Consider the following 18,992-nt stretch of genomic DNA (forward strand, 5'->3'; position numbering starts at 1 on the left):
AAAATAAAAGCAGGGACAAAACTAACATAAGCTGAAATCTGTGGCTTTTGGTTTCAATTCTTGACTTATATATTAATAGCTATTCGAAATGACATGTGAAATGAAATGTGAAGCGTGGTTATGTGTTCATGCATTTTTGTCGAAAATCTGCAGTTTGAAATCTATTTTAAAAACTGATGTCAATTTTAAAATCCAGTGTCTTTCGATTACATGAGGCGGAAAAAATATTTCGAACGTTTTAGAGGATGACAAACGTTTCGACATAAAACGCACAATGTGCACCAGTTCAAACCATGATTTTAACGATAAAAAAATGCAGTAAACATTAGCAACATAAAGACAATGTTACTTTCTGTCTAACTTTACTAGCACCACACTAATGGCAATGCAAAACATGCCAGGTTTTTCTGCTAACACCCTGTATAATCTTTCGCTTTCACTTAAAATACCGTTCCGCTATTGATCTATTATTAAAAAGTATTTTTATTATTGGTAGATGGCAGAATCGGTAAAGCATCGGATAAAATAGGATACGGTATTTGGTTCAGTGAATGCGCGTGGTTTAGTGATTAGTGTGTTCGGTGCATGATCGTAAGGTCATGGTTTTGATTCCTGACCTGGACGGCATGTTGTGTTCTTGAGCAAGGCACTTCATTTCTCGTTGTTCCAGTTTCCTCAGCTGAAAATGAGTTCCAGAAGACTGCTGGTGTAACTTGATATTCTGCTGTCACATCCTCGATATTCCGTTGGGTCAAGAGAAGATATCCGAGAGCGAGTGGGGGTCTATGTCTACTCGCGACTAAACGAGCACCTAAAGCAATTAACTAAAGCATGATACAGGCCACCAGGTCCTCACTCGCTTGCAAGTGATAGTTGCAAAGTAATTTGGTTCTGCCAAACATGGGAAGATATAAAGACAGTTTCCCCATTGCATGCGTCCAGGATTTTCTTTACAAAGCAAATCTTGTAAAACAATTGATGAACAAACAATCTGTGCAGCACCTGCTGAGAACTGTCCCAAAACTGACGACAGTGGTGTGCGCCTGTCAAAGTTATCACTAGGGGTCGTTCGTCGAGCAATGGCATTTGGTTAGGTCCCTTTCCGTTTTGAATTTAAAATCTTGATCAAATCGACTTCTCCTTTAATTTATTCCGAGGTCGGTTAAGTACACCAGTCGAATACTGGGATGGATATAATCGCTTCTGTATTTGAAAGCGGCGTCCCAGAATCGCTAGGGTCCAGTGACTGAAAAACGGTAAAAGAATTGTAGAATATAATCAACAGAACTGCAAGTACAATCTGTTTTTCTTATTTAAGTAGTTACTAGTTTTCAACCAAGTATTCCAACAGAAACACTCAGAAATTTAGGCTTCAACCCTCACATGAAAAAATAGACTAGTATATAACAAAACAGCATAAAAAAAAAAGAAATATTTAGATAACAAACAGCATCAAAGTAAAACTAATTAATTATACAGAAGCAACACCAAAATGTTTTTAAAATGTACAAATGAAGAAACACTCAGGTACACACTTCACAAATATTAACCACATATATTTAGTAAAATAACAACATTAATAAACTTAATAGCGAACAAAATGAAATTTAACTTTTTCTCTTCCCCCGTCACTTCCAAAGGTCATTGAATTTATGTTCATATTTTTTTCTTTCTTCAGTCAACGAACAATGACGTTCGGGTCGTCCCTTTAAAGCACAAGAAACAGGTGACGGCAGGAAATCTTAAAGGTAAAATATGGATAGGGCAGAAAGTAGGGCGGCTCCTAGTCGCATTGAGGTCGGTCGAACAGCTAGCATGGAGAATACCAGAGATGATATGATAAGATTACCGTTTATTGGCACCTTCCCACGAACTAGGAGGGATAAAATAGATGAGAGTAAAATACCATCTACCCAGTCTCCAACTAATTATAGACAGAAAATAAGGAGTGGCATATTTGGAAACAGAACATCGCGATTTCTCGAAGAAGTTAAATCTAGCGAACAAAAGGGGACTATATTTGGTTCGCTACCGCGGCGCAAAGTCACAGAAACTTGTACATATCCGGAACATCATAGCTCATTGCCCCGATCACATTCAGACATGAAAACAATCAAGAGTTTGATTAAAGAAACTAGTTTTCCTGTGTATGGTGATGGTCGAAATACCTTTGAAAGAACAATTATAAACACAGATTACCGAAGATCTCCTTTCGCTATTCGATCGCCTCGTTCAAATAGTAACAGTCGTGCCAGTATGCATGACTATGCACTCAGTAGCGACGAAGGTTCTTGGTCGGCTGCGGATAGTGGTCATATTGATGATATGGAAAGTTCTGTGCTTAGTACGGCATCCTCGCAAAATGCTGGAGATTCCCATACAGACGAACAGAAAAAGAAGAAGAAAAACATCAAAAGTTTAGGTAAAAGAATCAAAAAGGGTCTTTATTCCCTTTTTCACAAACATGAAAAACGAGACAGAGACAGCGGTGTAGACGATATCCGGCAAACTGATGAAGAAAGCAACAGGACATACTGTAGCACTGATTCCGAATTTGATCGCGACAGCATGAGCAATTTTTCTTACACGTCCAGCGTCAGTCGAAACAATTACGGAAGCAACGCAACTCTGTCACAAACTGGCCCCAGTGAAGATCGACTCAGTATGGTATCGTCATCAACGTTGTCAAATTATGGAAATGATAGACATAAAGCCGGTATGCGTAGGGTGAGAAGTATGGGTTTCCAAGATAAGAAAAGTACTTTAGGCCACTTTGCTAATGCTACTCCTTATGATAAACCTGATGGAGATGTTACTTCGGTGTCTGCTCAAAATCAACGGAAGACATATTCGCATCAACTAGGCGTGTCTCCCGGAAGTTCAACTGACATCGTGGACAGAACAGTGCAAGATCGCACAGTTTTGGCAAATACGAATATACATGAAGATAGTAATATGAGACGCAGCTTAACATCGGAGAAAATTAATAAAGACTCGAAGGTGACCAACAGAACATCATTACCATTTATGGGAATTAATTTGCATTCTAAGAAGAGCCAAGAATTCTCAGTGTCTTCGCAGAAAACACATATTGATCAAACAGCTTCTGTGGAAGACCGTACTGTAAACACAGATAATAGCATGAGACGCAGCTTGACATCAGAGAAAATTAATAAAGACTCGAAAGCGACAAACAGAACATCATTACCATTTATGGGAATTAATTTGCATTCTAAGAAGAGTCAAGAACTCTCAGCATCGTCGCAAAAAACACATCTTGATCAAACAGCTTCCACTTCGGAAGACGTTTCTGCTTCTAAATCAAAGAACACCAGTAAAGTCAGCCGTGGGTTGTTTGGTTTCTCCTTTCCCAACAGATCTAATAAAAGTTCGTCTTCTCAGCTCAAATCCACAACCAAAAATAATAAAGGCAACACAGAAGGGGAGGATACATCCTACAAAACTTCACAAGAACGGAAATCTTTGGAAGAGAAACACGGTAGAATGTTTCTTCCAATCTTGTCTGGACCAAAAGCCAGCAAGAACAGGTCGGTTGTTGTAGTAGCAAGCAGTATAGTTGGCATGTCACCATTAGGACAGTTGTCCGACTCCAGCTTTTCAAACATCGAAGATCTGAAAACCGACCATTTGAACGATAACATTCCGTCGTATACGGAACCGGACAAATTTAAGGATTCTCAACAGCATAAAACGATTGCAAACTTCTTAGAAAGGAAAGACCCCAGAACACAAGATCTCTCCCCTGCAAGGAACAATAACCAAGTCTATCCTTCGGCAAAACAGTCTGGTACTGAAAACTCTCGATTAAATAACATCCCAGGAGAAAATTCTGTAAAGTTGACAACGTCTAAGCGAGAATTTAACAAACATTCAAATTCAGAAAGTCATCAGTTGGGATACAATCTCTTACACAACCAAAGAACTGCTTCCCCAAAATCTGTTTCTATGCACCAACGCCCTGTTCCAGAAACAGCTGCCACTGGTGTTGAAAGCCAGATCAGTAAAGAGAAGATAAATCTCGGTAACGAAAGCGTCATTCTGTCACAGGTTACCCAAGTCCGAAATGAAACCAAAAACGAGGAGAAAATATCTTGGCACACTAAAGAAACGAGTGGGAAAACAAATGAAGAGGATCATAGCATTAAAGAGGATAAAGCAAAAACTGTGTTTCAATATAGTACTGAAAGCAATTACGATGATGATGATGACGACGATGATGACAATGAGTTCTTTGATATCGAAGAACCGACAGATAAGGCCACCACAAGTTCTGATGGAGATAACACAGATTTGGAGTTCTATGACAGCGTAGAACTCGCTCCAGACACCCTTGGACAAATAAAAGAAGACAGTAGCGGAGAAAATAAAGCCGCCTTTGGTTATTCTTCAGCTACACAAATTAAAACCTCTTTTGAGCATTTAAGTCAGGACAAAATCCATCGCCAATCGGAAGACACCATTTCGAGTCGTTCTGAAATAAGTTTCAGCAAAAGCAATGTTTCACCACATCGATTACATAATGTACCAAACTCATCTGCTCCGGCGACTCAAGCTTTTAAGACTCCTTACATAACAGACAATGGTGCCGAATGGATCAAGAGAACAGATTACAGCCAAGTTCTCACAAAAACCGATGATGTCGAAGAAATAAAAAGAAGATCCGATATTATTGTGCAAAAATCGAAGAATATCGACGGAAGCAGTTTTGGCGAAAGGCCAACACTAGATTTATCAAATAGAGTAAATCAAATACAGAGAACAACAAACCAATCGAAAGCTGTTGAAGAATTAAGTAAATTCAATGAAATCAGTAGTTCAAGCAGAAAGACTGTTTTGTCAACCTCCCCTTCGTTATCAGCAACAAGAAAAACTGTTCCTTCTGGTAATATTACCAAGTCATTGGAATTATTCCAGAAAGAAATTACCAAAGCTGGAAAACAACCCATAAAAATAGAAGAAAAGACACAAATCTCAACTAGGGAGGAGAAAGGAGTTTGTGTGAGCAAACATGGGAGAGATAGTGCTGAAGAACCGCCTCCAGAAAGAGATAAACAGGATTTTGGTGTTAAGCCACTGAAAGACAATAAAGATTCCCTTAGGATGTTTAGCGGTGCAGACGGTATTACCAACGCTAAATACAGAGGAATCAGACAAACCGAAGAATCCATCAAATATATTTCAAGATCTAACAGCGAGAACATTCCAAAGAAAGAAGTTGAAGAAGCGGCCATAATAAATGATGTTCCCACTCGGAGAAGTGATGACATCAAAACTGAGAACCAATATGTTGGTGAGCAAAGCCCTGGGGATCAATCGATAGAAAATGTCAGGAAAGACGACATTGATGAAAATAAGAGCAAAAACATTATTAAATCAGATGAAAATCAATCCAGAAGGATCACTAACGATAATTCCAAAATCAAAGTTGATTCTGAAACCGCCTTATTGTCAACAGTCAGGAAATCAGATTTGGAATCGACTGCAAATGACACTAAAAACATATATTCTTCAAAACATCCTAAAAGAGAAAAAAGCGAAAAGTCTTGGAAAAAATCTTCTAAAGAGAAGACTGATTCTTACACAGAACATACAGATGGTCGTTCACACAAGGAAATAGCCGAAAGCCAGCTTCCTCATCCTGAGAAAACAAAATCTACTGGAAGCGAAAATATTGCACAAAAATTCGATAGGCCTGAAGATAAAAATGAAGCAAATCTTGGTATTGGGGCTACTGAAAATAGGGAACCAATTCAGAAGGAAAAACCCACTAAGTCTGTGAGTGAAATGACTCAAATTTTCGATGCGAGTGGTAAACATTTGGGTTATGTCAGCATGGAAGAGATTCTACGACTTCTTAGTGAAAAGCTGAATCTTCCAAGTGCTGTCAACTTGGATCAAAATACCAGTAAAGATGCCGCTACGTCTGTGACCAGTAGCTTACATAGAAAGATGGAAGGGGCACCAGCAGAAAAAAGTTTTAAAGCAAAACATAGTTCGTCGTATGAGTCGAAAGATAAATTCGACAATGAACCCCATAGACATACCAGCAGTAAAGCTGACATGCTAAAGGAAAAAGAGTTTCATGATCACTCGAAGATTGATAGTGGAGTTGACAACAAATTCAGCAAAAAAGTTAGCCCTAAACATAGCAGTGAATCTAGCCCTGAGTCCAGCAGTGAGTCCAGTCCTGAACTCAGCAGTGAGTACAGCACTGAAGTGAGAAGTGAAACCAGTTCTGAATCCAGTACTCAGGCCAGTATAATAGATAAAAACGAACATCTCACTATCTTAAGTGAGCCAACAAGTAATGACACAAGTACTGAACACAGCGTTGAGTCTAGTCCCGAATTGAGCAGCGAGTGCAGTCCCGAACTGAGTAGTGAGTGCAGTCCAGAACTCAGCAGTGAATCCAGTTGCGCAGAACTCAGTGGAGATTCCAGTAGCCCTGACGTCAACAGCATCCCTAGTAGTGAGGCTAACAGTGAAACAGAGAGCGACCAATTCCATAGTAAAGTCAGCAACCGAGAATTCAGCTTTGAACATAGCCGTGTATTGAATGAGGAAGATAAAATTAAAGATGGTGACACCAGTTCAGATTTCAAGCTCAACTTTGTTTCTGAGAATAAATCCAGTGATGATTCTAAGATTGACATCACAAGAATCATAGATAATAAAGATAGTGTAGATGTTCCAAATAAGGAAGACAGGACAAGCTGGTCCAAACGTCTTCACAGCGATTCAGATTTTGCTGCTAAGAATGAGAGTCTTGATAATCAAGTTGAAATCGATCAAGAAGCCAATATTGAAATTGGGAACAGAGATTTAAGCGAGAAACAATTCAAGGGTTCCGAAAAGGCCCTTGATACATCACTTGATAGTAATACTGCTCACAAAACTGATAAGGAATCTAAACTCCAAACCAAAATTGATGCAGTTGATAATCGTAAAGTGAATTTAAGCCCAACTTCAACTGCGGAGAATTTAAATAACATGAGTGATTTAAAGCATCATAGATCTGAAATACTTCAGGCAAGATCTACAGTTTCAGACGATGTTGGCGTTACGTCCAAGGAAGTTTTCACTGAATTTGGTCAAAAACAGAAACCAGACGACGTAAATATTGAACAAATTGTTTCTGAATTCGTTGACAGTAAACATAAGTCAAGTGAGTATGATCTTAGAGCTTCCAATCATAAAAGCAGCGATGGAATTTTAACTAAAACGAATGATGCCAAAAATAGCAATAGCAGCGAAAATATTAAAGTCATTGAGATTTCCCGGAGCAAAAGTGAAAGTATTGAATGCAAAGAGGAGAAAGAAAACAAATACACGGAGCCAAACAAGCCAAAAGTAATCAGGAAATACAGTAAAAGTTCAAAACATGTTGATATCGATCTTTTGGCAGACCAAATGAAGGAAGCAGATGTAAGCAGCAAGACAGATAAACTGGAAGATTCTTATCAGATAGTTTCGGAACAAAATAAAGTGAAAGGTGACAAAGACGGGAAAACTGAAGAAAAATCCCGGCCGAAACAGAATCGCAAATCAGAACAGAAAAGAAATAAGAAGAAAAATAATATAAATAAAACATCACGGAATAATGAAAACTTTAGTAGCGAGGATAACTCTGCTAAATCCAGCGGTGCCGATATTCCAGGTAAGACATCGTCTGAAAGACCTAAAAGAAGTGCGGTAGAATCTTCTGAAAGTGACGGTTCCAACAGTTTGGCCAAGTCTACGAGTAAAGTTAACCGTAAAGTAGATTTGGACAACGAAAGAGACTACAAGAAAGACACAACATCAGATAATTCTTTAAAAGAGCAATCTCTTCTGTTAAGTCAGTCTAATGTGGTTGAAAAGAAACTTGCTAGCGATAGCAGAAGTTTTGAAGGAATTTGCGATAGAAAGATTAAGCCACTTCCGGTTAAGGATGATAATGTTAAAAAGATAACAGGCCAGATTTCTCCGTCTGTAAACAATGAGCAAATTATGAATAAGAATAGCATAAAAGATGATTCTACTGTACTGAGTGATAAGGAAAACAAAATTATGGTGATTAAAGGGCGAGATAAGATTAAATGTGACATCACATCATCATCGGACGATTCATCATCGTCTGGTAATGTTGATAAAACAAAGCTTTCTAGGTCTGTAGCTGTTAATGTGAAAAAAAGGGTTTCGTTTGACTTGAAACCTGACGTCAGCAAACATCCAGAAGATACAAAAGATAATGAACGTGTTTTGGATACGAAAAGCAACTACAAGGAGAAGAAATCTAAACACAAGTCAAAGATGAAAACTAGCAAAAATATCGAAAGCAGTTCTGCAATAATCAGTGAAACTAGGAGTAAAATAAAGTCGGAAAACTCTTTATTAACAAAAGAGAAGAATGGAGAGGCCATTTGCACTGAGGAATCAAATAACGCTCCATCAGATATTATCCTTATCGAAAGTTCGAATAAAGAAACGGATGGGTTAAAATTCTTCGAAAGACATCAGGCCGACAACGAGGTGATGGCATCCGTCAAAAAAGAGAAAGGAGCTACACCTTTTAAAACTGAAGAGTCTAAAAAGTCGAGGAGTAGAAATATGACGGCTGGTGTAGAAATATCAGAAATCCAGAAAGCGTCATATCTTTCCAGTAGAATCGGGTCGATTCATAACGAAAGCAAAGAAGACAAACAGTTCAATTTGCCACATTCTGGAAGTGAAATAAAGGGAGAAACGCGTGAGGGATTAGGTGAATCAAATTTTAAAGAAACACACGACCAAACAAACGACACAGCGAACGAAAGAAAAGATTTCATTTCTGCTTGTCCAGAAATCAATGAGAAGGAACTAGAAATCGGAAATTTGAACGTCAAAGATCAGAATTATGCCAAAGATATCACCGAAGAAACGAAACTGGGAACCGATACCAATTTGAAAGAAAACTGGGGGATTTCGAGAATACAAAATGAAAATTTCGAAAATACATCTTGCCAGAAAATTAAGCAAAGTACTGTTGGTGTTAGTGAGAAAGAGCTTGATCAGGTAAGAGTGTATGAGACTGTGTCAAACGGGACTGTCGCTGAAGTAAGACATGAAGGAAAAGATGCTGTTAAAATAGACTCTGTCAAAGACGAAGAGTCAATAAGTAAAGAGTTCAAAGAAAACAGCTTGTCAGAAAATAAAGAAGTCAATTTCATCTCTTCATCAAAATCGGCCGAATATACTGAAGTTAAAACCTCAAAGGAGGCAGTGACGAAAGATGTTGAATTAGATGGAAATGAACAGAATGACAGGGGTTTCTCGAATAGAGAGGGAGAAAGTTGTGCAGAAGCAGATATTGACAAGCTGAAAGTTGAACAAAAAAAGGAGGATTCTGAATCTGAAGTTCGAATTGAGAAGAAGGAAGCTCGAATTATTGAAGATCTTTGTAAATACGCGGTGGAGGGTATAACAGAACCGTTGGAGGTTCTAAATACTCAGTATGTAGAAAACACGGAAATATCGATGGAAATTGTCTATGATAACGTAGCTGATGTCTCCATCGAATCTCATGAAATTGTACAAATAAATGTTGGAGAAAGTCTTACTGATCCTGTAAACTTACATTGCAACGATCTAATGGAGGACTTGACGACATCTTTGAGTGATCTACTGGAAGATATTCGGACGACACCAACAGAGGTTCTAGAGAACGAGTTTAAGGAGATCTCGGTTTGTCCCGATGATATTTGTTGTAAACATTCAACTGAAATGTTTATTGATGTAAACAATGAACCAGAAGTCCTCCAAGATTCTGTATGCGTTCTGGAAGCAAACACGTTAGAAACACCAAAGGAATCAATAACCGACCAAAACGAGAGATTAGCAAAATTAACAGAAATTATAGATTATGAGGTTATACATGTTGGCGGTGGCATGGAGCTTAGTGTATCAATAGAACAAGCAGATACAGTGCGTGAGGAGAAAAGAGATATTTCCGACGAGACCAAAGATGCTGAAGAAACATTAAAATCTGCACAAGAACTATATTCCACAGAATCTACAGAGCCTCTACAATATGAAGAAGTCAGTAAAATTGTTACGGCGGTGACGAGAGCTCATTTCAAGGACTTGGAAAGAAATTTGATTGATTGTCTGAGCTACTCAGGTGACAATAAAGTAGAATATTGTACAGATTTGGTGGACTTGGAGGACATAGACCACGAAGAAAACATCATAGAGATCACTGCCGTGGAACATTCTAGAATAGAGGGTATTCCGATTGAGACGTTTGATGTTGCATCAATAGACGAAATCATAAGCTTTGTGAAACTTGTGAATACGATATCTGAAGATCCGATCCATGATTTAACTGAACCTGTAGATATTGTCAAAGAAGTTCTTGCAAACGCTTCACTAGAACCTGAACACGTGCTCTGTCAAAAGATTACTGAAACTCTATTGGAATCTATAAAAAGTCAACAGAAACTTGACTCTCAATCTTCTTCAGTTGCCAGTCGAAAAGATGACTCCAAGAGTTTCACTGGTGACAAAAGCCAAGTAATATCTGAGGAAAAATCTGACAAAAATTACTCGCCTGTAGAGTCACAACAGTCACAACGGACATCAAACGAATTAGAAGAACACAGCGTAAAAGATTCTAAAGAACTTACTGGTAAAGTTAATGACAAAAGTATGTCTCTTTGCCTTGAAAGTGAACAACGAGGGGTTGATTCGAAAATAACTACAGATAAGACTTCAAACAATTCAAGCTACCTATCACCGACAAATGTGAATGATTTTAATGAATCTGAAAAAGATAAGGAAACGTTAAATGATCAAATAGGTTCAGATGATATTGAAACATCTAAATATAAGGAGAAATTGGCAAATGAAGATAGCAATGAATCACTGGAAACAACAAGTTGTCGGGCAGTTGTCAAGGAAAAATTGACATGTGACAAAGATGGCACTGTTAATGAGATTGATGATAAAGAATTAAAAACGAATAAAGATAACGATGCCAAATTGACTGTAGAAATTGTCGGAGCTGATAACGAACTAAGTAAAGCGGAAATAATTGAAGGAAAAAAAGAGAAAAAAGAAAGAGAAGAAAAAGTAAAAAGAGAAAAGAAAGAAATGAAAGAAAAAGAGAAACGAGAAAAGAAAGAAAAGAAAGAAAAAGAAAAGCAGGAAAAGAAAGAGAAGAAAGAAATGGAGAAAAGAGAAAAGCTAATGAAAAAAGAGAAGGAAAGGCAAGAAAAGATAGAGAGAAAGTTGAAGGAGAAAATGAAAAAAGAAGGAAAAGTTGAGGCAGAAATAATGGAGGAAAATAGGAAGAAAAATGAAGAAACGAAGATTGAAGAGAAAGAAATCAGAACAACTGACATTGTAGAAGATACAAAGAGGAAAGAAAGAAAGAATGAAGGAGTAGAAAATATAGATGGAGTAAATCTCGAAAATAGGGAAGAAAAAATAGAAGAGATGTCGGTCGTGAAGATGGAAGAATCTACAAAAACAGAAGAAACTCCTGTCTTTGTCGAAAATAAAGAGAAGACAATTAAGGAAGGGGAATTGAGGAAAATGGCATCGATATTTGAGAGAACGAATGAGAAGGACTTTCAGGAAAGACAAACTGAAGAAGTACTGGTCGTGGATGGAAAGGAGGGAAAGGAAAGGAAAGAAGAGAAAGCTGAGGTGCTGTCAGTTGTAGAAAGAAAGAGAGAGAAAGGTATAATAGAAGAAAAATCTAAAGAAGTTTTGGTCGATAAAGGTAAAGAATTGAAGAAAGTTGAAGTCATCGAAGGAAATGAAGAAAAGAAAATGAAAGAAATAAAAAGTAAAGAGATTTCTGTGGTTGAAAGAAAGAAGGAGAAAAATGAAAAAGAAGAAAAGCAGGTCTTTGAAGAAAAGAAGGAAGAACTAAGAAATGAAGAAAAAACCGAAGAAGTGTTAATCGTTCGTGACGAGAAGAAAGTACAGCTAGAAGACAAAATTAAAAGGATATCATCGGTCGCTGACGTAAAGGAGAAACAGGCGTATATCATGAAAGAAATGAAGAATGAAAATGAGGCTAGGGAAGAAGCTGAAGGTAAAGTAGACAGGGAACGGGAGAAAATTAGTGAAAACGAACTTGTAAATTTGGAAAATGAATCAGAAGTTATGGGGGATAAAGAGAGAAATAACAAGGAGGAGATAACTATGGATAAGAGAGATAAACATGATCAACAGCAGTTGTCACTTAAGGATCGTAATGAGGAGGAGGAAGAGGAGGAGTTTTACGACAGTGTGGACATATCACCACGTGAAAGTCCAAATGAACTCCCAGCCGAATTGTGTGAACAGAACGATAATCTCAAGCCTAACGAGAGTTCAGTTAAAACGCAGGATTTAGAATCGGTGACACCTCCTTCTTCAACTCAGTCACTGAAAGAATTGAAAAGTCCCTGTTTAGATAAAGATGCCACTCTGAGCGACACTCAAGAGAGTATTACCGCTGCTACTGTTGATGTCACTAAAGATATAGACATAGCAAAACAAGTAACGGAAACAGCAAGTAGTTCGTTACCGGACATTTCCGTGGCGTCATCTACTTCGGAAAACGACAGCTTAAAGGAGCAAAGTACTAACAACAATGATACAGACGATAGAGAAACTATGTTATCACAGCGTGACAGTAAACATGACAGTACTGGTTTAGATATTACTGATATAGCTCTAGCGAAGCAGGAAAAGGCTAAAGATAACGATATCACAAGCATCAGTAAAGAAGCAACAGCTACAACAGCAACAACAACAGTAGCAACAAAAACATCAGCCACACCAACAGTAGCAAAAATCAATGGAACAGATCTTCAATCCAATGAAATTGAAGAGACTATAGATACCTCAGATTCAACAAATATCTTGAACACTGGACAAAACAAATATGTACCTCCTCAGCGTGAAAGCTGTGAAGATATGTCGTTAGCAGATACTAGTGCTTCGAGCGGAAATGAGAAAATAAGCTATGAAAAACCAACAGAACATAAGATAACTACAAACATGGAGGATGATGTTAAGGAAATTAGTTTTCCTGAGAAAGTCGAAAACAACAGAGAAATTGCTTTGTTAGCTTCAGATAGTGAAGCTGAAATGACCGTTCCTACTGAGAATAGATCTGAAGAACTGTTGGAGAGTGCAGTTTCTGAAAACGCAAACTTAAACAATGACGAAATATTAGTACAATCCATTGTTCATGAATCGAAAGAAATTTCTCCCGGTATTTCAACGACTGATGACACTAAAGATGAAGTTGTTGCATTGACACAAGCAAACAACGTGTCGTCTGATTTAGTCGAAAAAGGTATACCTCATACGACGATCGAAAGTTACGAAGAAGAGGAGAAAACTCAAGCCACACCCACCAAAAGTGGTGTTCTTTATGCTGTTGATGCTCTAAAGAGAATGTTTGGCTTTTCTTCGAGTGAAGAACCTGAAACATGTGACAAGAATAAGGAATGTATAATCACAAGTGAAGCCAATGACAACAGGCAGCAATTGGATGGCAAAAAGGACAGTGTGTGTCACGATGAGGATAATGTTTCTGTAGAAGTCACGAAAGGAATCAATGAACGGGATACACCAGAAAATAAGGATTCCAAAGACTCCGAGGTTGAATATTTTGACAAGAACGACAGAAGTGATAAAACTGATACATATTTGGAAGAACAAATATCAATTCAGCCGACGTCTATGGAAGATAAGAAAGAAGATATAAACAATGCAAATAAAGACATTGAGATCGAATCTTCAAAAGAGGAATCCGGTGAAATGAAACACATCGGGGATATTGTTAGTTCTAAAGGGAAAGATAGAATTATTCCTTGTGATGAAATAATACAGGTGTCGGAAGATGAAGATCATGCCAGCAGTGAAGACACAACCGATCGAGAAAGTAGCTCAGAATCTTCAAAATCTGTAGAAGAATCAAACAGTGAAATAAGTGAACCAGATTCTGCAGAAAGTTCAGGAATCATTGCTGCAGATTTAGAAGAAATGCCTCTGTTTTCTCCTCAAAAAATATCAGAGGAGATAAATATTGAAGATAGCGGTGAAAAAGCCTTCAATGAGGAAGACCAGAAAAACACATTTCATGAAGAAATTTCTACAAATCTTAACAATAAAATTGAAGAGTCAAAAGAATTTATAACCACTGAAGATGGGGAAACAGAGCTTAAACTGTCGCCAGTTATTTCTAAGATTGATAACTTAGAAGATGGCTGCATCGAAAACATGGTCTCTGTTATTACAGTCGTTACAGATGAAGATTTGTCCGGTGACTCGTTGCCGGAATCAGATATTCTCAAAAATGAAGACGATGCAAGACCTCAGTCAGTAGACTCTGATGTTGACGCAGAATTTATTGTGACATCTTCTGGGTCCTCAGATATTGTAACACCAGAAGAGGATCTTGAACCTAAAATTAAAAGAAAGCCACCAGTTCCACTACCAAGAACAACTTCCAAGTCAGAAGCAAAGGATTCTAACAAGGAATCAGAATCATCTGAAGAAATCAAAGATTCAATAGAAACGGAATCAATGAATGATTATCCGGAAGATGGACAAACTTCAGTAGAAAGTAAAAGTAAAAAACCAGTTCCTTTACCAAGAAGTGGTGTTAAAACGGCTGAAAGTGTAAACGAATCATCTGAAACTGACGAATCTATAGAGGAACAGTTCAAAGATCTTTCGAGCAGATTTAACATGTTGCCGCCAGAAATGGGTGAGAAATTAAATTTTAAAAAGAAACCGCCAAAGTTACCGCCAAAATCTAAACTTAGTGGTGAACCAAATAGCACCGAACAAATTAATTCTTATGATGATGAATCTGAAACTAATGATTCTGAAGAAATTAAAGATATCAAAAGTAGATTAAGTATGTTGCCAGCAGAAATGGGTTTCAAACTTAATTTTAAGAAGAAAACTCCACCGCCACCACCATCGAAACTTGCAACAAAAGACGATAAGACAGGTGAAATACCTGAAGCTGTAAGTGATGATCATAATGAGAAAGAGAAGTTAATTGAAAATATAGAAATAAAGGAACAGGACAATAAAATCGAACCAACAAGTTCTGGCACTGAAGAAGTTGATGATGCACAAATGGATCTAAAAAGAAGAATGAGTATGCTATCGGCAGAAATGGGAGTTGAAATTAATTTGAGGAAGAAAAGCCCTCCAAGTCCAGCACCAAAGGTGAAAAGGGGTGATAATTCAACTAACGCGGAAGAAAATAAATTAACTGAAGGCGACAAAGGCTCTGAAAGTATTGACGGGTTGGAGCAAGTTTCTGATAACATCAATAATACGGACGATTCAGACGAACAATCAATGGATTTAAAAAGTCGGTTAAATAAATTATCTAACGAGATGGGAACTCAAGTAACTCTGAAGAAATCAGCCCCGGTACCGCCGCCTAAATTTACCAAAGACAAAACGAAATTACAATCGGAAGATGATGAAGAAGAAATGGATTTGAAGTCACGAATGAATAAACTTTCTTCGGAGATGGGTACTGAAATTAATTTAAAGAAAACCCAAAAGCCCCCAGTGCCTTTACCAAAGACTGCAGCGGCAAAGATCAATAGTGTGACGGAGGTAGAGTCAAAAGATCCAGAGGAAAGTGGGGAGACCTCTTGTACATTCGTTATTTCTACAAGTATTGATGACGTAGAATGTGATGAATCAGATAGTTTTACGTTTGTAATCAATAGTGATATTACCGAAGATCAAACCGTATCTGCAATCAGCGATAGCTCTGGAACAAAATCTGAAACAACTACAGACGGTGACGTAAAAACAGCCGATAGCAGTGCAAATAAAGTAGAAGGTGATAATGAGGACTCTAACAGTTTTACTTTTACAATCAATGAAGTGGCTGATAGTGATAAACCGAATTCTTATGACATCACTATATGTCCTACAGAAACAAATGAGGCCCCAGTGGTGGAAGAAAAGAAACCAGAACCGGAAGTTAAAAAAGAATTAACCGCCGAAGAGAAGGCTAAAGAGAGGCTAAAGAGAATATCGGAGATGCTGGAAGAGGAACGAAAGAAGCCGAAGGAGAGTACTGTTGATGCCATGAAACGGAGGTTAAGTGGAAGTTTTTTGCAAGAGGAAGTAAAAGTCGATCCTGTAAAAAGGAGAAGCAGTCTTACCAGTAAACCGGCACCGAAAAAACTTGGCAATTTAGAAAATTTTCAGAAGAAATTTGGCGCTGCCAATGCACCTGGAATTGACTTTGATTCTATGAAACGAAGATATGGTCTGTTACCAGCTAAAGACAGTGTCAAAAAGGTGGCACCAGTTGAAAAGAAAGACAGTAAACTATCTAAAAGTAAAGATTCGTCCGAATCTGCCGCTAAAAATGAAAATGTTACTGTTGAAACCGAAACGAAAAGTGTTGCCGAACCTTGTCCGATGACAACAGAAGACCAAGGAGACAAAACCAAAAATACTGAAGTTAAGGTTGCCCAAACAGAAGGAACTGTTGGAATCGATATAATCGAAGGAAAAGTAAGCGATAAAGGTAAGGAAGACGTAAACGAAAAGAGTAAAGTGGAAATAATCAATACAGGTGAGGAAAAAGTTATCGATAATGAAAAAACAGCTGATATACCTGAGAGTGGGGACAAACAGACGACTATAGAAAAGAATGCCGATGACTTAAAATCTTCAAAAGAGATTATTGAATCGGAAGACAGTTCTAAAGAACTGAAGACTGTTTCGTCTGAGGTCGATCGTAAAGATAGTATTGATTCGAAAGAATTATCAAACCAGAAACAAGGAATGCCAGACGCTCTGGAAAACACCGAATGTAAACCTGGCGTTAGTTTACAGAAATCTGATGAAGAAAGAATTAGCGATAAAATTTCTGAAGATAAAAGTCAGTCTAGTTCCGAAGAATTAAGCATTCAAAAACCTTTGTCTGTTACTGAAAGTACCGAAGATGTCTCTAAAGTAGATACCAAAGAGTCTCGGAAACTGGAGAATTCAGAAAAGCTTTCAAAGGCTCTTGAAAGTTCTTCAGATCTTAACAGGGATCAAAACTCTGTGAAGGATTCGAGTCTTGAAAAACAGGAAGGTTTGAGACAACCTACAGTTTTGGATCCAAAGGAACCTGGACAATATGATGATGTAGAAGATAGTGATACAGACAAAACATCTGATAATGAGTCTTCGGTGGAAACTTCCAGAGAAAAACCAGCTGGAACTGTTAAAGATCATCTCGAGGTAGATGAGACTCAAAAAATATTGCATGAAGAAAATAATAAACTTGAAGTAAACGAGGAAGAAGAAAATAAGGTAGGAGTAAAACAGGATGAAAAGAATAATCTGGGAGTAAAACAGGAAGAAAATAATAAGGTAGGAGTAAAACAGGAAGAAGATAATAATCTGGGGGTAAAAGGGAAAGAAGATATTAAATTGGGCGTAAATGAAATCAATATTTTCTCAGACGACACTAGTAATGAAAAGTTAAAATCCAGCTACGATGTCCAAGAAGACTCTTGCGAATCTAATTCCCAAACAGAACAAACACTCTCCGATAAGGTAGATAAAAGTGAAGATCAAACTAACATCACCAACAAAGATGTATCACAGCAACAAGTAACTGCTAAAGAAGGGGATGTATCGGAAAAAGAACAGCCATTAAGTGATGTAGATACTTCTACAAAACATATTGCTAACGAAGATAATCGGGATGCTGAGTTAGTGCAGGTAAAGGACAGTCAGGAGCCTGTTGCTAATGATGATATTCAGGATGCCAAGTTAGCCCAAATAAAGGAAAATGAAAATACTGAAAATAGGCGCCCAGAACCCAAGAATGAAATCAAATCAATCAAAGTTGAGGGTTTTAATATTGGTTTGCCAGAAAATATTGTCGGCACTGATAGTGAAGAAACGGATGAAGAATCTCCGAAAGTTCCACTCAATAAGGCATTCATTTTTGATCAGTTCAGGGATGCTGACGAAGAGGAAGATTATGCTGATGAGGATGAAGCTGAAGATGATGATGACAGTGAAGAAATCGTAGAACGTTCGGGCGACAAATCGAGTAATTCACTTCCGTCTGAGGAATTAGTCGTTAAAGGTTTGAAGGAAAATAAAAATCTTGTTCGTCAGTCACAGTCAGAAGGTAAAAATAAGAAATTTATCAAAAGCTTTGATGGTGACCGAAATATAGACGAGACACAGACCACCACCGAGATTCCATCGACAAAAGCTTTATCAAAGGAAAGAACTGTGGACCATAATGAACACGAGTCGAAGTTAGATAATGAAAAGGCTGTCAAAATGGAGTCGATTAAAGAACCTAAGTCCGTCACTTTAGATGACAAGTCATTTGAATGCACTAGCTCCACCGAAGATACTCGAAGTAACAAAATACGACGTGCAAAGACAAAGTCGAAAATTTACACCCAACAAAATGCTGCAGAGAGCAAAACTGACATTGACAGCAAATATGAAAGAACTAGTAAAATTGTTGATAACAGTGAAAAGGTCACATCACAAGATAACATTTCTAAACTTGCCGCAAATACTGAACCACAATCGTCTTCCGAAAACACAGATGTTTTGCAAGATATTATTCATAATATTAAGCAGACATTGCAAGAACGTAGCCTTAGCGACAACATTATATCTACGGTTATAGAATCATTGAAAACCAAAGAGATTTTGGCTGATGTAACAAAAACAGAAGTAACAAGCAAAACAGATGTTCCATTCACCTCACACATTCCTGATGAGATTCTATCAGAAAACGCGGTCCAGAATAGCAAGCAATCATCCAGCCTGAACGAAAATGTTGATTTAAAGTCAGGCCCCAGCATCGACATTTTCGTATCCGAAAATGAAAAACTTGACGATAAGTTTTCCAATAAGGCAAATCTTCCTGAAGCATCAGAACTAATTAAAGACATTACCAGTTCTATTGATATATCGAGTGAAGAAAACTA

At 37.8% G+C, this 18,992-nt stretch overlaps 1 protein-coding gene across 1 annotated transcript in view; it reads left to right on the plus strand.

The window, feature by feature from the left end:
- Positions 1 to 18,987, plus strand: part of LOC106867396 (uncharacterized) — a gene marked incomplete at its 3' end in the record, with an annotated part of 64,634 nt that extends 45,647 nt beyond the window's left edge. The window contains exon 6 of the mRNA XM_052969416.1: positions 1,679 to 18,987. Coding sequence (XP_052825376.1) covers positions 1,756 to 18,987 — 17,232 coding nt within the window. The remainder of the gene's footprint in view (positions 1 to 1,678) is intronic.
- Positions 18,988 to 18,992: the final 5 nt, after the last annotated feature.

Source organism: Octopus bimaculoides, chromosome 7 (assembly GCF_001194135.2).
Source record: "Octopus bimaculoides isolate UCB-OBI-ISO-001 chromosome 7, ASM119413v2, whole genome shotgun sequence".
In the NCBI taxonomy this organism is placed as follows: Eukaryota; Metazoa; Mollusca; class Cephalopoda; order Octopoda; family Octopodidae; genus Octopus; species Octopus bimaculoides.